The sequence below is a fragment of the Ictidomys tridecemlineatus genome, chromosome 4 (genome assembly GCF_052094955.1).
Source record: "Ictidomys tridecemlineatus isolate mIctTri1 chromosome 4, mIctTri1.hap1, whole genome shotgun sequence".
Taxonomy (NCBI): domain Eukaryota; kingdom Metazoa; phylum Chordata; class Mammalia; order Rodentia; family Sciuridae; genus Ictidomys; species Ictidomys tridecemlineatus.
Genome location: NC_135480.1, coordinates 179277663 through 179300810, shown reverse-complemented (window position 1 = coordinate 179300810; position 23148 = coordinate 179277663). Strand labels below are relative to the sequence as shown.

The window sequence follows — 23148 nt, the reverse complement described above, 5'->3', positions numbered from 1 at the left end:
GTTTGTTAGCCCCGAGAAAGAGAAAATTGATACAGTGAATTTTTATTCAGTTTTTGTTTCATTCAGTTGTGGTTTTGTTTTGTGTTATCTTATTGGGTTGCATTATCTTTATAGAAGATTAGAAATTATTAAAAAAGAAGCTGAAAAAGTGTTAAGTAAATTGTTAGAGATTCAGACCATGGAGGAAGACATTTTAGATCAAGCAAAAGAGAAGGTCTCTCGAGCTAGTCAGAGAAAGGGAGAAAATTTAAAAGAAAAGGGTTTATTAGGAAAAAGGCCACAACAAGAGGCTGTTACTAACTCCGTTTTACCAGAGGGTGTAATTCAACCAACAGCCCCTCTGATGGAGACAGCTGAGTGGCCCTCAAACCCCGTAGTTGATAGATGGGATCCTGAGACAGGACCTCAAAGATTAGCATGCCCTGTATTTGAACAGGTAGGAGGGCAGCGAATTCACCGTGTTTTAGAATTTAAAACAGTGAAGCAGTTAAAGGAGGCTGTAACAACCTATGGTCCTCAAGCCCCCTTCACGGTAAGCATGGTGGAGTCCATTACTAACTTGGACATGACGCCAGCAGATTGGGCTAGCATGTGTAAATCTGTGCTAAATGGAGGACAATATTTGTTATGGAAGGTTGCCAATGAGGAATTTTGCATGGAGACAGCTAGGCGAAATGCAGCAGCCGGTTACCCTCAAAGAAATCTTGATATGTTATTAGGAAGGGGACCTTATGATGGTCAGCGGCAACAAATGGAATATGATCCTGCTGTATATGTACAGATTGCTGCAGACGCAGTTAGGGCATGGAAGACTTTACAAGGTCATGGAGATTTACAAGGTCAGCTATCTAAGGTAATACAGAGACCTAATGAACCTTACGCTGACTTTGTAGATAGGCTTATTCAAACAGCTGCCAAAATTTTTGGTGACACAGAACAAGCAATGCCATTAATAAAACAACTGGCTTATGACCAAGCAAATCGTTGCTGCAGAGAGGTTATTAGACCATGGAGACATGAAGATTTAAACACATATATTAAATTATGTAGAGATATTAATGAACAAGGGCAAGTCTTGGCAGCTGCAGTACAACAGGCTTTAGATGCCAGGCTAGAAACATGCTATAATTGTGAACAAACAGGACATTTTAAAAGGAGTTGCCCCATAAGAGGAGGGTTTAACAAAACTAGAAATCAAAGGAATAGAATACCGGGTATTTGCCCACGATGCCGTAGAGGGAGACATTGGGCTAATGAATGCCGTTCTCAAACCACCATAGAAGGTACTCCATTATCAAAAAACGGACAAGGATCAGGTATTTACCCACGATATCGTGGAGAAAGGCACCAGGCTTCATTGCCAAAAAACGGACTGGGGGGCCCAATGCTCCGGGGCCCACAACCACAAATATACGGGGCAGTGGAGGAACCCAGCAACCCCATCAGGGTGGTGCCCAGGACACATTGTCCATTAAATCCCTCATCAGACAAACCCGAGGGAGCGCAGGGTTGGACATCTGCGCCTCTGCCAGAGCAGTATTAACTCCAGAGATGGGAGTTCAAATCATTCCTACAGGAGTAAAAGGACCTCTTCCCCAAGGAACAGTAGGCTTATTGCTGGGACGTAGTTCATCTACATTAAAAGGACTTATGATAAGTCCTGGGGTAATTGATCCCGATTATGTAGGTGAAATAAAAATTATAGCTAGTTCTCCAGGAGGTATATCAGTAATTTCACCTGGAGATAGAATAGCACAGTTGTTAATACTACCCAGCCTACATAATAAGTTCTCTAGTCTTAATGTAGAAAGAGGTTCCAAGGGATTAGGCTCCACAGGTGTAGATTGGGCTATGTTGTCTTTAAATTTAGATTCTCGCCCAATGTTAAAACTAAATATTCAGGGTCGTGACTTTAATGGACTGCTAGACACAGGTGCTGACCTTAGCATCATATCTCTTCAAGAATGGCCAAAACATTGGCCATTACAACAAGCCACTCAAACGCTTCGAGGCCTAGGAGTGGCGACTAATCCCCATAGAAGTGCTATGGTATTAGATTGGAAGGATCCTGAAGGATGTGAAGGAACTATACAGCCATATGTTTTGGATCACCTTCCTATTAATTTATGGGGACGAGATGTCCTAGATCAACTAGGTTTGATGTTAACAAATAACATCAATCCTAATGTGCCCACTACTAGGGCTAGACAAGGTATCAGGAAAGAAAAAAGATTAGGAAAACAAGAACAAGGTATAGCAGCGCCAATTCAAATAGATCAAGGAACAGACAGACATGGGTTGGATTTTCAGAAAGGGCCACTGAGACAATCAAAATTACTTGGAAATCAGAAAGACCAGTGTGGGTTCCTCAGTGGCCCCTGACTAAAGAAAAGATACAAGTAGCCCATGATCTGGTCAAACAACAATTAGCGGAAGGACATTTACAACCTTCCGTATCTCCCCATAATACTCCCATTTTTGTTATCAAAAAGAAATCGGGTAAATGGAGATTATTACAAGATTTAAGAGCAATTAATAATGAGATGATTATTATGGGACCTGCTCAATCAGGGATTCCTCAGTTGTCTGCTTTACCAAAAACGTGGCATGTTTTAGCTATAGACATTAAAGATTGCTTTTTTTCGATTCCAATTCATCCCGAGGAAAGTCCACGTTTTGCATTTACTATCCCTGCATTAAATCATGAAGGTCCTGATGAGAGATATGAATGGAAAGTACTCCCTCAAGGAATGGCTAACAGTCCAACTATGTGTCAAATATATGTTAATAAAGCAATCCAGCCACTTAGAAATCAAAATCCTGAACTAAAAATATTTCACTATATGGATGATGTATTATTGGCACATAAAGATAAAAACACATTGCTGGAATGTTATGCCACACTTACAAACTTATTAAAAAATTATAATCTAGAGATAGGAATAGACAAAGTACAATTAAATTTTCCAATTAATTATTTAGGAGTTCTATTATCCTCAACCATGGTCCGTCCACCTAAAATTCAAATACGAGTAGATCAACTCAAATCACTTAATGACTTTCAAAAGTTGTTGGGAGATATAAATTGGATAAGGCCTTATCTAGGCATACCAACAGGAGAGTTGGGACCTTTATTTGATATTCTAAAAGGTCCATCAGATCCAAATTCACCCCGAATGTTAACTCCTAAAGCTAGAAAGGCATTAAAAATTATTGAGACATATATGGAAAATATGCATTTAGATAGAATTGATATAAGTTTGCCTTTATTATTTATTGTACTACCAACAAGAAATATTCCTACAGGAGTATTTTGGCAGGAAGGTCCATTATTGTGGATACATTTATCTTATTCTCCTAACACTATTCTTACTAGGTATCCTGAGGCTGTAGGGCAATTAATACTCAAAGGTATAAGAGCAGCAAAGGCAGTGTTTGGAATTTCTCCCAATAAAATTATTACTCCATATACTATGGAGCAAATTGATGAGTTAGCTAATGAATTAAATACTTGGGCAATAATCATGTGTAAATCGAATGTTTCATTTGATAATCATTTACCATCTAATCCTTTGTTGTCTTTTTGGTCTAAGCATCCTGTAGTTTTTCCTAAAATGACAAGAAAAACACCTATCGTGAATGCTCCAAATATATTCACTGATGGGTCTAATAATGGTACAGCTGCAGTAGTTACCCCTGATCAAACTTTTACATTTTTAGTTCCCAAACAATCAGCTCAAAAGGTAGAGCTTAATGCAGTTCTACAAGCTTTTGTGATGTTCAAAGATTCTGTATTTAATTTATTTTCTGATAGTCAGTATGTAGTTAATGCTATAATATCCCTTGAAGATGCTGGTAGGATTTCCCCTTCCTCTACTGTTTTCTCTTTGTTTTCCACTATACAAAGTCTAATCTGGGATAGAAAAGATCCATTCTTTATAGGACATATCAGGGCACATACAGGATTGCCTGGAGCCCTTAGTTTGGGCAATGATTTAGCAGATAAAACTACACATGATATACATATTTTTTCTACTGTAGAAGAAGCTACAAATTTTCATAAAAGGTTTCATGTTAATGCTAATACTTTACAAAAGCATTTTAAAATAACTAAGGAACAAGCCAGGCATATAATAAAACAATGTCAAAATTGTGTGACCTTTTTACCACAAGTTAACCTTGGAGTCAATCCTAGAGGACTGATACCTAACCATATTTGGCAGATGGACGTCACACACTTGCCAGAATTTGGAAAATTAAAATATTTACATGTTACAGTTGATACTTCTTCCGGATTTTTGATGGGCTCCCTTCATGCCGGAGAAAAAACTAAAGATGTTATAGCTCATTGCTTACAAAATTTTGCCACTGTGGGTGTTCCTAAACAGTTAAAAACTGATAACGGTCCTGGTTATACGTCTAAATCTTTTAAACAATTTTGCTCATCATTTGGTATTACTCATATAACAGGAATCCCATACAATCCACAGGGACAAGGCATAGTTGAAAGAGCTCATCAAACTATTAAAACGTACCTATTAAAGCAAAAAGAGGGAATTGGAAAGGGGTATATATCCCCCAAAGATAAACTTAAAATAACCCTTTTTACTCTAAACTTTCTAAATTTGGATTCATCAGGACTTAGTGGTGCGGAAAGACATATGTATCCGAAAAATGTACATAAGCCTAAGGTACTTTGGAAAGATATTCTAACAGGACAATGGAAAGGTCCCGACCCAGTTATTGTCTGGAGTCGGGGTTCCGTTTGTGTGTTCCCACAGGGAGAACAGCAGCCAATTTGGATTCCAGAGAGGTTAACCAAAACAATTTCTACAGAAAAAGAAGATGATTTGACTGAAATCCATAACAGCTGAAATCCAGAGCTCCAGCTTGGCTATTCTTACATCTGCGACAGTGATTTACCACGGTGCTTTTTTCAATATCTATTTTATTATTGCATTTTTCCCACATCATAAAGTTCTATTTTATTTTTGAGCTCATACAAACCTAGGTTAATGTTTTTCTGATCAGTTTTGTTTTTTGACTGTTTTTTATTTTTTGACTGTGGAGTTTTTAAACATTGCAATGGAGATTTTACCTAGGTAAAGCTACAAGGCCGTTATTATTGTCTTATGTGTTGTATATTATGTCTGCACTGTTTTGTGTTGCATGTCAGTATGTGTGTATGTCCATATTTTTATATGAGGAGCACTCATGAAAAAATGGATCCGAATTTTTTTTATTCACGTGATTTAAGTGGTTTAATCTAATTAGGTAAACAGCTGTTAATGATTGTTTTCAAAGGTGGTTAATAGATCTGTTTGCTTACTATTGTTTTTAAAGGTGATTAACAGATCTGTTTGTTACTTTTACTTTTCCTTTTCATTATATTTAATAATTCTGTTCAGGATAATGTCTCTTTAACATCATTGCCAGAATTCCCATCTCCATCCCAGTGCCAGTGAAGACTAAGAAAACCAAACTACAGCTTCTATGATAGCTACCACAGTAATCTGTATAAACTGATGCATCAATGAATATAACTCAACAAGTATGCTAAATCAAGGACTTGATTTACTTTGGGAGGAAATGGACATATTGATAGACTCTTCCACTTTGAACTGCCTGCAGAACTTGCCTGGACTATTTATCAGTTGCATGCATTGTGAACTATCGTCTGGTGCAGCGAATTGTGGTAATGCTGGCATATTTTTGCTGATGGTGTCACCAGTGATGCAATTTCCTTGCCAGCGCACCCCATGTTAATTGTGGTAATGCTGGCATCTTTGCTGATGGTGTCACCAGTGACGCAATTTTTCCAAAGGAGCCGTCAATTGGCTTGGTGTCGTGGCATTTCTGTATCTTCCTCCCTTCTACTAGTGATGGTCTAAAATTTGGGGGCCAACAGAGGTGAGGCAAGAACCTCACCCCCCCACTGGCACCAAGGTTAAATTTGGGGGCCAACAGAGGTGAGGCAAGAACCTCACCCCCCCACTGGTGCTTAGGCCTATCCACAAGCATGGCTGAATGCTGGGCCGGTAGTCAGTGACGGGTTGATCTGATTGCAGTGGATTCAACCTAAGACAGGAAATTGACGTGTAAAGGTCAGTTCTCCCATGACGGGTAAGAACCACATGTTGAATTGGACAACCTACCAGGCACGGTCCTAAGCCACATTGCTTGTTGTTTAATTAATCAGAAGGGGGGAGATGCTGAGGGCCATTACCAAGTAGGAATGACGCATCGAAATTTCCTTGCCAAGCGTACCCCATGCTGCTTAGAGGACATTCGATGGGACATTGCATGCATGCTTTAATAAGGTGACCTTGCTCAAGGACCAAGGCAGATCCGGGTTTAGAGCTGATCAGGTTTGAGGAAGTAACCGGCTCCTTGAGTTTAAGGCATTGCCAGTTTAAGATAATGGGTTTTAGGGAAGTTGGAAGTTGAAGATTATTTGCTGGGATTAGGGTGTTCCTGCTGCTTGTTCCCGTTGAGTTCTCGTGAGATTAAAAGGGGATTTGGAGAGAGCCTCGTGGAGTAGGTGAATTGTGCGGGAGACGGGAGAACGCGATTGCCCCTGGACCTGTGTGGAGGTGGTGTGAGAGCGGGAATAAAGAATTGCTGTTTGAACCTACAAAGCTGTGTGGTGGCTCGTGATTCTGGTGCCAAGCATTGACCTTGGCACTACTCAGTTTGGACTGCTATAACAAAGTACTGTAGCCTGGGTAGCTTAAAAACAACAGAAATTTACTGTACATAGTTGAGGCTGAAAATCTTGAGATTAGAGTGCCAGCATATTCAGGTTCTGGTGAGAGCCTTCTTCTGGGTTGCAGACTCACAATTTTCTGTTGTACCCTTACACCATGGGAAAAGAGAGAGTTTCTGGGGTCTCTTTTGAAAAGGGGGCTAATCTCATTCATAAGAGCCCCACCATTTGGACCTAAATTTCCTTCCAAAAGTCCAACCTCCTAAGAGCGTCACACTGGGGGTTAGAATTTCAATATCAATATATGAATTTTGGGGGAAACATAAATATTCAGTCTGTAATTGAACAATTTGTAAAACTATGTTAAAATGAATCACAAATTTAAACATAAAACCTACAATGATGTAAAGCTTTTAGAAGAAAACCAAAGTGAAAATCTTTATGGACTTGAGTTGGGTAAAGATTTCTTAGAGATGATACCAAAGAAAAATCCACAAATAAATTAATAGATTGAATTTTATCCTAATTAAAACACTTTTATATTTGAAAAACATTATTAGAAAATAAAAGGACAAGAAACAAACTGGGAGAAAATATTTGCAAAACACATATCTGATAATGCCTTCATTCCAGAGTAAAGATCTCCTACAACTGAATAATAAAAAGGCAGATAATGAAATTAAAAGATGGGCAAAAGGCTTGAATAGACATTTCACCAAATAAGCATATGAAAAGGCACACAACATCATGAATACACAGGGAAATGTAAATTCAATCCACACTGTGATACCATTACACATCTATTATAATGGCGAAAATGAAAACAAAACAGAATAGAATATTGGAATAGAATTTTGATGTTTTAGATGAGACCCTAATGTGGTCTTGACAATATCACATGCTGATGAGAATATAGAAGTACTAGAACTCTCAGACGTTACTGGTAGGAATGCAAAATGGTATAACTATTATCAAAATTGTCCATATTTTATTAACTCAATTATACATTTATCACGTGGCCTAATAATCTCTTGCTTCGTTATTTACTCAGCAGAAACAAAAACATGAAAGCCTATGTTCACATGAAAACCTGGAAGTAGATATTTATGGTAGTTTCATCTTATTGCTAAAAACAAGAAACATCTCAATTGTTCTTCAACTAGAAAATTAGAAAACAAACTATAGTACATCCATACAATGGAATAATGCTCAACAATAAAAGGAATGACTGACTCTCCAAACATGGAAAAATCTCAAACACTTTATGCCAAGTGAAATAAATCAGTTTCAATGGGTAGACTTGCATGATTCATTTATATGGCATTCTTGAAAAGTGAAACTATAGCGGGAGACCAGTTTGTCAAAATTAAATAACTGTATACTAAAACAGGGGGAAATTTACTGTATTACATCTCAATAAACTTTACTTAACAATAAAAAACAAAAGATGCCAAACTTCTTCCATGTACTTTATTTTTTCTATGTTTTTATTGATTCTTTTTAATTATACATAACATTAGGCTTCATTTTGACATAATTATAATAGCATGGAATATTACTTGCTCTAAATCAGTTCCCAATACTTTCCCTTTTCCTTCCCTGCTCTCTCCCATTCTCTTCCCTCTACTATACTTATCTTTCTGTTATTATAGTTTTTTTAAAAAAATATTGCCTTGTGGATATACATAATGGTGAGATTCACTGTGATATATTCACATATATATATATATATATATATATATATATATATATATATAGGAAAGTTAGGTGAGATTCATTCCACTGTTCTTCCTTTATCCATCTCTCCTCTTTCCCCCTCAATTCCCTTCCTCTACTACACTGATCTTTCTTCTATTTTGATTCCAGGCACTTCAAGTGAAAAAAAAGTTGCTACAGAGAACAATTAGGTACTTACATACTAGCTGAAAGTAACTACATGTATGTATTGAGCAGGAGGGAAGCCAGTTATTTCCAAATCATGGTTGAAGTAATCTTGGATATATTGGGTCCCAGAAAGACTTAACAGTCTCTTAGATAACTTACTTTGCTAATATGTTTCCATGCTTATTGTTAATATAACAAGAAAGGTCATTGCTCTTGAAACTGGAAGAGCCTTACAAATATATTCAGGTTGTGTATAACTTCCGCAGGAGGCAGGTGGTATTTTTCAGAATCTTGGTTGTAAAGATGGAAGGCAAGTTTTGCATTTGATTCAACATATCTAAAATAGAAACCTCTGTACATAAGGCTTCTAAGTGGTACTGCTGGGTATTCTCTGAAGTGCTTCCTTTATCTAGTCCAGAAGGTTCCAAAGATCCTATCATTGCATTTATAGATAGGTTCTCATTTAAACCCATATTTACCAACTTAAAATGTGGTATAGTTATAGAATCTTCCTTTAATTGGTTGGAGCCTTTCTGGAGTCAAAGTGATACTTATAAAGAAAAAGCTAAAATAAAGTCCAGTCTCTGGTTGACTTTCAACATGAGTAAAGGGCCATCCTACCAGAGTCTTATTTGTTAATGTTAAGCAAAGATAGTAGTTACGGGTATTAGCAAGATGACAATAATTAATTTTACAAGTTCCCTTAAGGTGGGATTCCTCCTTTTAAGCTCTAGTAAGAGAGTGGATTTAGGAATTGTAGTCACGAGAATAAATGCAAAGAAATGGAGGCAATCATCACATAATTGTAATTGCTTATGCTCCTCAGGGTCAAAGTGAAGTCAGAATCAGGGGACTAATAGGTAATTCTCTATCCTAGGATAGAGTACTCGAGCAATTGCTGCCTTTTCCAAAATCTGCTATAAGATTCAGGGAAATTTCAAGTCTTCTCTCCAATTCCTGACAGACTTTGTTTGTGTGTAATTGATATTTATATTTCCCAAAAGAGAAGATCTAATTGGGTCATGTCACCACCATCCAATATGTTGTGCCTGTAAGGCAAATTTTGTCTATTTGGGGAAATTGAAAGTATATATCCCTTATTCATTATTAGAAAAAGCAACAATCAGCCTCACTTGGGTCCTGTCTTGGGTAGCTTCGGGGTGAGAAGGGGAAAGAGATGGTGGCTTCTCAAATAGTTTCTAAGTAATGTGATATCATCAGATTCAGGGCTTCCTGGCCAAAAAAAAGTAACAGAGAGGTCTACGCATTTATTTACCTCCCCTAATCCCTTTCCTTATTTTATTCAATTATAACATTCAAATCATACCTATCAAGTCTATATCATAACTTATTTTGAAGGTCAAATAAAATGACTTATTGCTTGGATATGAATAGTAACTGTAACTTATTATACAAATGTAAGACTTAAGATAAAATTAATGTTTACTGGATTGGAGTGCATTAAAAATTTGCATTGTAGCAGGGCACAATGGTGCTTGAGAGGCTGAGGCAGGAGGAATGCAAGTTCAAAGCCAGCCTCAGCAACTTAGTGAGAACCTGTTTCAAAATAAATAAATAAATAAATAAATAAATAAATAAAATAATAATAATAATAGGCTGGGGATTGACTCAGTGGTTAAGCACCCCTGGGTTCAACTCCTGGTTAAAAAAAAATGCATTCTTGTCAGGAACAGTAAATATAGAAAATAGCTGGTGAGTGTGCTGTGTGGTTTTAATTATTCTGGCAACTGTGGAGATGGTCTCTAATCCACGACCAATGAATGGGTGCTTGCTTAACTGGGGCTGGCATTCTGCATATGCTCTTTCTGAACACAGCTCAGAAAGCTGAGCTGGAACCATGCTGGGAAGCCACTGTCCAACAGCATACAGTTATTCCAAGGCTAGCTGAAGCAGAAGAATTTGAATAATGGCTGGTATATGCAGAAACCAGAGCTCCAGTTCTATTAGTTAAAGGAAATGACAATCACTAGAAGTGGCAGTTGTGTCAATCTACAGAATAACTATATTACCACATTGCCCAACATAAATAAATAGGGCATTCTCTACTGATGTCCTGTTTACTTGTTCTAAAATGATACATGACACCAAAGATGTATTTATTTCATCTGCCTTCACCTACTTCTTACCTCACACTTTTCATATTGTCAGAATGTCAGGAAAGCATTTGTTGTCATTTAAAAAATATACGCTTATTGTTAAGGAGAGACAACATTGGAACGATGGAAAGAACATAGAATTTATCACCAAATAACTTGGTTTGAGACTCAACTCTGCTGTACAAATAAATGTTTTTAACCTCTGGATCTCATAGAGTCCTGACACATAAAATGATAATAATAAGAACAACAACATGGGATGTACTGAATTTTGAGGGTACTTGATATTTTATAAAATATTTTTACTTATTTTCTCATTATAATTATTGCAAGTATCTTAAAATATAATTTGCATTCATGGTTATTTCAAAATTATATTTGTTAGATATGCCATTAAATCTTGCTATTTAATGTGTTACTAAAAATTATGGTAGATATATTGCTATGTCACAATTTTAAAATATTTGACAACTATATTTTAATATAACTGATTTTTAAAATTATAGTAAAACTTTATAACTAGTTTTTACGATTTAAGATCATAATTTTTTTTTCTGAGAAAAGGTCTATCAACTTCACCACATTGTCAAAATAGCCCATAGTACAAGAAAAAAAGTTTAAAAAAATCCAATTTAGATTCAGTTCATCAGTCAAGGCTCAGGCCTAATCAGTTCTTTCTTTGTTGTCCTTCTTGCTTTCTATTTATTCATAGATCTGAAAGTACATATAAGTACAGAAAATGTGTACACATACACTGGAGTTCCACAGATTAGTAGTTATATTCATTGGCTCTGAAATGAGACTTCCAGACTTTAATCTCAGTGCTGCTACTTATTAGACAAATTAATCTCTCTTACACCTCAGTTTTCTCGTCTATATAAAAAAGGAAATAAGAGTACCCCTACACTCTTTGTTTCACCATTAAATGAATTAACGTTTTGCAGAACACTTAATTCAGTGATTGGTACATAAACTAAAAATGAATATTGGCTAATTTTATTACTATTATTAGCATTAATACATATATTATAGTACAGTGTCCCTCAGTATACATGGGGGACCCCCACAGATAACAAAATTTATAGTTGCTCAAGTCTCTTATATAAAATGGAATAGTATTTCATATAACTTTCTTAGTCTTCCTTTATACCTTAAGTTATCTCTAGATTACTTATAATACCTACTACAATGTAAATATTCTATAAATAGCTGTTATATTATATTGTTTAGGGAAGTCAGTATTTACTATTTCCAGTATAGAAGGATTTTGGGGGTAGTGGTACTGAGGATTGCACTGAGGGGCACTTGACCACTGAGCCCCATAACCAGCCCTATTTTGTATTTTATTTAGAGATAGGGTCTCACTGAGTTGCCTAGTTCCTCACTTTTGCTGAGGATGGCTTCGCCTTATGATCTGCTTGCCTCAGCCTCCCCAGCCACTGGGGTTACAGGCATGCACCACTCTGCCTGGTCAGAACAAGTTTTAAAAATATTTTCAATCTTGGGGCTGGGGTTGTGGCTCAGTGGTAGAGTGCTCGCCTAGCACATGTGAGGCGTTGGGTCAATCCTCAGCACCACATAAAAATAAATAAATAAAATAAAGGTATTGTGTTTGACTACAAGAACAACAAAAAAATTTTTTTTAATTTTCAATCTTGAAAATTGAAATTTGAAACTTGAATTTGTGGTTGAATTTGCAAAGAGAGCCGACTATACTTTTATAAATGCATATGTATAAGCAAGCATTTATAACACATTTAATGGCCCTAACGTTTAAGATAAGAATTGACGTAAAGAAAGAAGTAACCTGAAATAGTGCCTCTACTTTGCCACTTATGAGGCTCCTTGCCAGATCTAACTACTATGTTGGGAGATGTTAAAAATAAGGAGAGGAAATGACTCAGAGATTATGCTTGCTCACAACATTGGACAATGCAAGAAAAGTGGCAGTAGAATCAGAATGGTACTATCTAGTCACTGTAATACTGCAAACAAAGTCAATCATTATACACTTGCATATTTATAAATTATTTCATTTGTTTTACACAGAGAAAACAGTATTAATCTTTGCAGCATTTGGTGCTTTTTTACTTTCTTCATTTCTGAAAAGTACTGAAGTCTTGATTATTTTACCATGAATCCATCTTAATATTACAGTAACAGTAATAGGGCACTCTTTCTACTGAGTCAGGTGCCATGGCGGATATTTTAGAGCCATTATCTCATTTAATATGCACATAAATGAAGTAAATATAATTTATAGCTTAAATGAGGAAACTGATGCTCAAAAAATACTGAGTGGCTTAGTCAAGGTAATACAGCTAGTAAACGATGGAGCTAGAATCCAAAATCCAGGTTTATCTAATTCTAAAATCTATACCATTTCTCCTACACTACATTGTACAGTATTAGACTGAATCTACTAAATTCTACTATTACATCTCTGATATTCATTTAAATTATTTATATTTAATGTTAAGAAGAAAACCTATATATCTATAAATGATAACCATAGCATATCAGGATTTTACTGTATATATTTATATTTTTAGCATCCAGAACTAAACCCTAATACATTTTAATCTAGGAAGTAGCGGGTTATGTTAAAATAGTAAGCCATTGTTTTAGGTTAAGCGCTAAGAATTGCTCCTGAAATGATGTCTCATTCAGAGAAGGCCTGTTCAGTCCTCCTCCAGGACAATGGGCAGCACAGAGAGTGTTCGATTTAATTAGTTGTGTATGTAGAAGAGACAGTCATCTGTTTCCATGGAGTCAAACACATCACTGACATACTTCTCCATGGAAACAGAGAAAGGAAAACAGAAAATGCTAAAGTGAATGAATTCACTGAGCAGTTGGTGAACAAAGATTCAAGAAAACAAAAATTCATCTGTAGTACTATATGTCTAGTTTAGAGAAATAGCACATATTTAGAGATCATCAAACATGTACTACATAAGAGGATGTTTAAAATATATTGCAATTTTAGTTACCATTTTAGTGCAAATACAAAAGTGCTGGGAAATGCCACAGAGCAAAAGTGTGACTGTATGTACACAGAAGACATAATGGAACAGTCCTTAGAAGATAAGCAGTGTTTCCTCAATCAGTAATGAATCAGGAGAGCCTTAGACAGGATGACAGAAAACACAGGGAATCAATCTATCGATAAATTTATAAACTCAATACTGGCTTCACATCATAATTGCATTTTGGTTTTTAAGAATTTTTCTCTTTGGGGATATAAAATTATAGGAAAGTTTCAAGTTTTATAATGAAACACATTAATTAATTTGTATGACTGAGCTGGTTAAAGTATTTTTAATCTGCACATTTTGTTTTCGTTGAAGGTTATATTTTTCATTAAAATAATGAAGAATTCATTCTATATGGTTCTTTTTCTTGAGGCAGTCTCATTAAAAAAAATTTCCCCCCCATGGAATTTAGTGCCAAGCTGCCTCTGAATTCAATTTAATTCAACTCAATGCTCTTTCAGTCCTGACCCTCAAGATAATTATAGACAACCAGGGAGGAAAGATACTTAAAAATGATTATACTATTTATTCAATTCTTCCACAAATATATTTCATGTGCCTTTGATATGTCAAGTACTTTGCTGTATTTTGTGGATAGAGTGGTGCATTAAACTGACCCAGTCTACTCTCATGGAGGCTACTAGCCTGTAAAAGGAAAAGGCATTAAAATAGCCATACACATAATGTACAGTTATATAATCTGAGACAATTTCTATGAAGGAAAACTACAGAGTGTCAAGAGAGATCATCATGAACAGATTTCACTGAGATTGGAGCAGATTTGTTTGAAGAAGTGGCCATAGAGTAGAGACCTGTAGGGTAACTAAGAGTTAGACAGAGACCAGGAAAACAGCATGTCAAGTGAAAGCCATGAGATGGCAGGTTTGAGAAACTGAAAGAAAGCAAATTTCTCAGAAGACAGTGGTGAAAAGTGAGGTTGGAGAGGAAAAGAGGTACATATAGCTTTTTAAATTTCATTATAAGCATAATGGGAAGCAATTAAAGAGTTTTGACCACAAAAATGATATCACTGTATACACCTTTTTTTTCAGTTCAAGTAGAAATGGAACATTTGGGAAAAATAACTCCAAAGAGGCAAAACAAAATTCTAGCATTTAAGGGTGTATACTTATAAGTGGTAAAACAAAAATATAATGATTACTATAAAAGTCAAGATAAAGGGTAGGGCTACAGCTCAGCGGCAGAACACATGCTCAACATATGTAAGACTCTGAGTTTGATTCCCAGCAAAAGAAAGAGAGAAAAAAAGAGGTGGGAGGAAGAAGGGAGGGGAAAGAAGAAAAAATTAATCAAAATAGTAAGTTACTCTAGAGGGGAGGAGAGAATGCATTAGGGACTTTTGGAGGTACTGACAATGGAGATTTCTTGACAGTGGTGGTTACATGGGTGTTTGCTTTATATTCATGTATTAAATTTTTATCTATGTGTATATATCAAAATAGCACTGTATGTTTTGTTTTCTTTTAATAAAAGAGTAGATTGAGGTGAATAATTAGGGACACTGAATGCAGATGGCCTAAGAAGCTTGGTTTTGGCAGCAGATAATGATAATTGCCCTCCATCCATTCTCTAATTCTTTTTAGGAACTGTGCACCCTCAGTTTTGGTTGGAAATGACACCATCTAGGAAAAGACATTTTTAAGTTTCTTCTGTCCTAAGTGTGACTCTGTCTAACTCTGGCCCACCTTCTTAATGACAAATTTCTCTCTTTCTCTCTTCCTGCAATCTGGGTTTTAACTACAAAGAGAAGATTTGCCTTGAATCCAGACAGGGAAGTTAAATAGATGTTGAGAATGGCAGAGCCACGCCCAGCAGCATCCCTGGTTGATTCTGTGAAACAGTGACATATATCTACCCTAGAATGCCCATGTACTTTTGAACTATTATGAGAATGAAATATTATCCTTCTGACTTCTTTAAGTCACTGTGTGGCAGTGTAGATGTGTACTAATAACAGTTGTGAGGAAACGTTGAAAGAGATGGCAATACTTAAAGTGGGATATAGGAATAGGAAAGAGATTATTAAATGGAAGAGACAATAGAGCATGCTTAAAATGTTGACATGAAGAATTTAGAATAGAAGAAAGGGGAAAAAAGTTGAAACTACTGTAATCAGAAGTTTAAAAAATAGAGCAAATTTTGTGAGAAAATAGAAGGGGACAGAATACAGAGCTTGTGTGGAAGAACTGGCCTTTGAATGAAAGAGGGAAATTTATTATATTTTAGCAGGAAGTAAGAAGAGGATGTATATGGATGTAGCACTATTTGTAGACATGCTAAAATATGAGAATTCCTACTCAATGTCTTCATTTTCTTTTAGGAAGCAAAAGGTATTATCTGAGAATGAAGAGAAAGGAAATTGGCAGTCATAAGCTTCAGCAGAGTGAGAAGGTACCGAATGTTTGCTATGGAGAAATGTAGCATGATGAGCATTAAGTTCTGAATACTTATTTGAAGAGGGGAATCATGAATTTGGGGCATTATGAGCAATAAGTGTTGAGTGCTTATTTGAAGTGGAGAATCATAAATTTGGCATGTTATGAATCTTCCAGCCAGGTTCAACTGCTTTGGGGTTGCCAGGAATAGATGGATTAGTTCTATCCAGAGTTGAGAGAGCAAAAGGAAGTAAAAAAGAGAATTTTTCCAAGAGGATTTTAATAACAGACCACAGAATCAGGACTGAATAGGAAGAAAGGTACAGACAGAAGCCAGTGGTCAAAACTAGAGATGATAATGGACCAGAAGTCTCAGGGAGGATGAGAAACTACTATTCTCATTAGTAGATGACTGGAAGTAAAAGTGTTTTGGATGAATGGTGAAACATTCAAATGAGTGATTTGGAGGTTGTGGAAGATGTCAAATTCAGGGAGGGGCTGTGAATGTAGGTAGTTGAGGTAAAGCAGGGATGATGTCTCTGTAGAGTAAGAAAAATCTTCATAGAGTATGAGGTAAATAGTTCCGTTTTTAAAGGCCATTATCAGTTTGCTTAGTAAGAAAAGAAGGTAAGTTGGTAGAAGAAAGAAAAGAGGAGAAGAGGTAGATTGTGTAGAGAAAAGACAAAATTTATGGCACACTAGAGAGTAGAAGTAACTGCCAGCCTCGCCAGAAGTTAGTGTACACCTGTATAAACTACTGAAGAAAGTGGAAATGTATAATGAAAACAAATTCTGAAGGAACGAGTATGGAAGTTCAAGTAGTTTGGACTTGATTTTGCATAACAAGCTGTCAGTCATGATGTCATCAGACACTGATACCTACAAAGATTACCAAAAATCTATTTCATCTATTCTTCTTGGGACTTGTAAATTTATGATTTTTATAATTCTGGAAAATTCTTAGCTACTCTGTCTTTAAATACTGCCTGTCCATCTTTCACTTTGTTCTCTCCTTCTAGAATTTCTACACTTCTATCTATCTATCTATCCAAATAGATGAAAGGGATAACATTGAATCAATTTTAAATAATTAAAGTTTACTTACAAACATTAGCACTTTGTCAAGTCAGAATTAACTTTGTGTATACTGCACATTAAATCTTAAAAGATCATTCTCCACGGTCTCATTCTAGATGTTTTATAAAGATGAATTAATCCCCTTTCTAATTACATATATATTTTCTTGACTCTAATAACACCTACATACTATTACTTTTTAAGAGTATCTAGACTCTCTACCAAATACATGAAAAATTTTTGAATACTTTTCACTTAATCCTAATCTATATTTTTAAGTTTCAGAATTAATTTCTTTGTTAACCAAGTCCTGGAATAAAATATAAATAATATGTTTCCATAAATAATATATTTACAACAAAATGCATCAGTACATTGCAAATTAAAGCTAAGATTAACCAACTCCCTTAGGACAAAAAATTGTTTTTACAGTTTCTGAATTTAAAGGGATTGCTTACCTATGATGAGCCTCTGAAGAGCACCCTTATCTCCATTCACTGCAGCAGCATGAACTTGTGATGCTGATGAGGAACCAGTAAAGAGTAAGTTCTCTGATCTGTTCATAGTCTTTTCAACAACCGGAGCAACCTATAACAATGATTCAGACAATGACTTCATGCAGGAAATTATCTTTTCTTTTCTTTCTTTTTTTGGGGTATGTATGTATGTGCATGTGTGTGTGTGTGCATGTGTGCTCATTTTGGTAAAAATACATCTCCTCTCCAAAACAGTTTGAAGCTGACCTGAACAAAGAAATTGAAATACGGTGATGCTAATTTCACATGAACTTCAAGTGTATAATCTAACTGTATTTACCATCTTCTTTACTCTAAAAACCTTTGGCATTCTGGAGCTGGGGGTATACCTCAGTGGTAGAGCACCTACCTGGCATGTGGCATGTGCAAGGCCCTAAGTTCAATCCCCATCACCACCCGCCCCCACACACACAGAGACACAAACAAATTGAATATCCATTTATCAATATCAAATCAATACACTTAGTTTTCTCCCTTTAGGAAGTTTCCAACCAAATTGATGTTAAATTAGTTGGATATAAAGCAAGGAGACTCCAGTTTCAGCCTAGAAAGAGCAGTCCCTGCCAAATCTGGCTGTTTCCTGTACCCAGACCTCAAATCAGTCTTAGTTCCCTCTAACTAACAAGGCTGGAGCGCAGCACTAGTAGAGTTAAGGCCAATGTCACCCAAACTTGTCAGTGGACACTTCTGCACCATTCAATGCTCATGTTGATGGGTGATAAAAAGAAGCCTAGGTTTTGGAATAGCATAAACATTACTGACCTAGTAAGTATGATCAAAGTCCTGGTCTGGGATAAATGATACAAAAAAAAAAAAAAAAGGAAATGAAGACCTCCAAATATTACTGCTGAGATTTTTTTTTAGTTTGACGTTAAAACAGCTGAAAATGGTTTCTTCCATACAAGGACAAGCTGTGTACTGATATCTCTCAGAATTAATTATGTCTCCGTCTCTAGCCTCAGTTTAAGTTTTTTTTTTTTTAATATACCATTCCTATGTCCAAGCCAAGGTAAAAAAGGAGTAAAGGACAAGAAGCCCTCCATCTAGAGACCCATGATAGAACACACTCTAGAAGCCAGTGGGTATGAGCATATTCGAGTTACACAGTTTGAGACTATGAGTCCACAGCAGTTTTTCTTCTATTACTGGGACATCCATCTTGGGCAGCTTGAAGGTTGTTGGATATTCAGCTATTTGGGTGGTCTGGGCATGGATCAGCTCCATGGGAGAGGACTTCTTGGTTTCTTTGTAGTCCTGGATGACAAAACCTCCGGGTGTTTTATGATTAGAGAATTTATGAGGACACGAGTAGCTTTAGCCTTAACCTTGTCCATATTGTCAGTGATCCTTGAAAGGGTCATGGGGGCTGGTTGGTTTCTTTCCTCTTCCTCCTCCTTTTTTATTTTTGAGGGGGTGGGTACTGGGGATTGAACTCAGGACACTCAGCCACTAAGCCAAATCCCCAACTCTATTTTTAATTTTATTTAGAGACAGGGTTTCACTGAGTTGTGTATCACCTCACTGTTACTGAGGCTGGCTTTGAACTTCATCCACCTGCCGCAGCCTCCTGAGTTGCTGGAATTATAGGCATGCACCACCGTGTCCAGCTTTTTCCTCCTTCCTAATGAGGTGCTGATACTTGTACTCTGGAATCACTGTTTTCCAGGGGATGCTGCCCATGTTTGATGAAGAAGGAATGATGGGTGCAGGGTCCTTGGGACATCATCAATGCTGAATATCCAGAGACACATCTGCATGGGCAGGGACATATTGTCCACAGGCCCACTAAGTCCAAGAGCCAAGAACAGAGACACTATGCACTTGTGGTTGTCCTGAATCATTAAAAGACTGGGATCCATACGCTTTTCCTATGTATAATTCAGGGCTGAGACAATTCACAATAGCTAAACTGTGGAGCCAACCTAGATGCCCTTCAGTGGATGAATGGATTAAAAACTGTGGCATATATACACAATGGAATTTTACTCAGCAATAAAAGAGAATAAAATCATGGTATTTGCAGGTAAATGGGTGGAGTTGGAGAAGATAATGCTAAATCAAGTCAACAAATGCCCAATGTTTTCTCTGATATAAGGAGGCTGACTCATAGTGGGGTAGGGAGGGGGAACAAGGGAGGAATAGATGAACTCCAGATAGGGAAGAGGGGAGGGAGGAGGGAAAAGGAGGAGGCAGGGGATTAGCAAGGATGGTGAAATGCGATGGACATCATTATCCAAAGTACATGTATGAAGACACGAATTGTGTGTCAACCTACTTTATATACAAACAGAGATACGTATATAGGTGTAATAAGAATTGTAATGTAAAAAAAACCCAAGTACATGTATAAAGACATGAACTGGCATGAAGATACTTTATACAAAGATATAAAAAATTGTGCTCTATATGTGTAATAAGAATTGTAATACATTCTGCTGTCGTGTATTTAAAAAAATAAAATAAAAATTAAGGGCTGAGTCCCTGTCACCACAGTGAAATGATGTCATGACATGCTGTCAGGTGTTCATGAGCAACATTGTCCAGGTGCTGCAAATTAGCAAGGCTTCCCAAGAAAGTCTGATCTGCTGCCTCCAAGCTGCCTTCGGCTCAAACTCTGGCATTAAAGAGGATCCCAGGGACCACATCTCCCAAGAGGATGTGTGCAGCCCAGATCCAGCCATGGTGAGAGCGGCAGCAACACTAACTGCCCCTACCACCATCTAAAGAGCATAAGCTTGCAGGAAATTTTCTGAAATCTGTCTCAACATTTTCAAGTGAGTATATTGTGGTTCACAAGAAATATTCAACTAAGATTAAAAATAACTACAGTCTTAGTCCTAGAATTACCATAATGTGGTAAATTAGGTGACTTCTACACAAATTGCTAATCTGTAAAATTGAGAGGATTGGGGTTCTTTTCAGACCATTCTCAGGGACTGTCTGAGAAAAAACAAAAACAAAACACCCAATAATTAACATTAGGCACAGGATTCAAAAGTCACAATGAAAAAAGAAGTCACAGTGACTTCCAAGTTAATACAGGTAATGATTCCATATAATAATAAATGTTTCAATTAATACAGGGAATCAAGCCAGAAAATGGGTATGACATAAACTTAATTGTCAAGTCAGAATTAACTAGATTTAAGCATTAAATTAAAACTACCTAGTTCTTTTCTTCATACCCACAAAAGGTGAAAAATGTTTTTTTTTCTCTCCTTAGTCCACTAGGACCTTAAGATCTTATTTTATGATTAACATATTTCATTAATGAAAATTGTCTGGCTTGTAGTCTCTTGTGGTTTTTTAAAAACTTCTGGAAGTGTATCAGTTATGTAGGAAAATAGTGAGTTCCCTATAAGAGTATTTAAACAGAGGCTGGACTATGTCAGAAATGTAGTTAAGGATTCAAGCATCTGAGAGAGAAGTAGAAAGAAGTAGGTATATAAATTATCTTAAATGTCCTTCCTAAACCTAAGATGCTCTATCAAAGTTCCAAATTTAAACACCTACATGGATCAGGGAGGTAACAAGTATAAAAATGTAGGAGTCATGGGGTTCAGGCAGAACACATACATTTGTAAAGTAAGTAGCCATTAATTAGCTCCAGTTAATTGTTTCCAGGAAGATAGGCAAGTCCTCTTCTGATTTCACCATAAAATATGTCATTCTAATCTCTGTACTTCCTGTGGACCTGGACCTGGGGGTTTTTCTCCACAAACTCTGGGTTTGCTCCACAACTGATCAGCTAGTACTTGGCATTGATAAGTGCTATTTGTTCAAATTCTGCCTTAGAAATCAGATATTTTTAAAAATTATGGTATAGGTTAGCTTTTAAAGATTTTATGTTGTTATTTTAGTTAGTATGATGGCAGAAAATATAGAGGAAGCGGGTACTGTGAGACAGTTTTCATGTTCAAGCATGTCTGTCATGTCGGAAGAACCACTGTCATATGCAGAATTATATTAAAGTCACTTGGAAAAAATCTACATAACACAGATGGAGATGGAAACATGATGGGAGAGCAGTTACTTTTGGGTTTTAGGCTTAGGTGTGTTTATAATAAGCAGCATCTCTTTAAATTTCCTCAGCTCTCTGGATTTCTCGAAAATATGAAAAGTAAAAAGGGTAGACTATGTTCATTTACTCAACAAGTTGACAGGCAATCAGGCATTGCTTTGAACTCTCATTCCTCACTTGGATTCTAAGTGACTAGAGTTATAAAAGCCATAAAAGTTCTTTATGTACTTTGAAAAACAAATAAAAGTTAGCTTTCAGTTATATGTATATATAAATTTCATCTCATATTTCTTAGCATTTAGAATTTACAGGTGTATAGTTGATACTTAGTACATGTTTGTTGAATTAAAGGTTAAAGGCTGAGTACTAAGTCTAAAGAGTGAGAAGGATCAAAATTTAATTTCTTGGAGTAATGAGTTCATGCAAATGAGTACCTGCTCTTTTTTAATTTCCCATTTCAACTACACATGGGCTCTGTCAGAGAGGGAGGTGAGTGGCTAGTGGTAAGAGCACTGCCCTAGCAGTCAGGAGATCTAAGTGAAAGTCTTGGCTCTACCACTGTCTAATTTTGTCATCCTGCAAAAGCCATTCTTTTAGGGTACTTTTTAGCATTATTATTATTATTTTTTTTTTGCGCTAGTGTTCTTTTGTAAACCATTTTTTTAATAACCGAAAATCAAAACCACTTACTTAAAGTGCCATAAAATACAAGGGCATCATTAAATAATTATAAAACATGCCAGTGTAATAAATGGTGTAATAATTATAACGGTACAAAACGAGTGGTGCTGTAGTCTCACACAAAAAGAAATTCTTATTAGGAGGACTAAAAGATGGGTTCGTTGTTGACATGTCAGAGATGACAAATGTCAGGGATGATGACATTTGAGATGGAATTACAGAAAGAGAAAGAATTACAGAAAGAAATTTCCCATTTCAGGCAGCAGGAAAACTGGAGCAAAGGCAGGGGAGAACCATAAAACATTGAGTGCCTTCTTGGTACTTCGTGGTTATTATGTGGCTATCCTTCGGAGCTCGAGGACCGGTTTACACAAGATGCTGGCGACCTACCCGGGCCAGGTTAACATCCTTGACTGCTTGGGTAAGGAATTTCGTAATTATTCTGTATGAGTCATCCAGGTGTTAGAAGCAATCAATCTGTCACTGAGCTTTACAGTTTACAACGTGCTTTCCTGTCCCTTACCAGATCGATTCCTCACATGAGCCCTCAAAAACAATAAGGAATAATCACTGACTCCTAGTTCATAACGGAGGATTTAGTGCAGAAGAAGAGGAAGCAGGCAAGGAGGCCAGTGATAAAGGCTCAAGGCCACACAACTCAAGAGGGCCAAGGGTCTGCGGCAGCGGTCAGGGCG

At 36.6% G+C, this 23148-nt stretch overlaps 1 protein-coding gene across 11 annotated transcripts in view; it reads right to left on the bottom strand.

The window, feature by feature from the left end:
- The window catches only part of Invs (inversin), a 206649-nt gene that overhangs the window by 183076 nt on the left and 425 nt on the right, over window positions 1-23148 (bottom strand). For all 11 annotated transcript variants that reach the window (XR_013438190.1, XR_005734029.2, XR_013438191.1 and 8 more), the window contains exon 2: window positions 17674-17803. Coding sequence is in view for 7 of the 11 variants with exons in the window: in XM_040286095.2 (XP_040142029.1) it covers window positions 17674-17779 (106 nt within the window). In the remaining 4 variants the exon portion in view is untranslated. The remainder of the gene's footprint in view (window positions 1-17673; window positions 17804-23148) is intronic.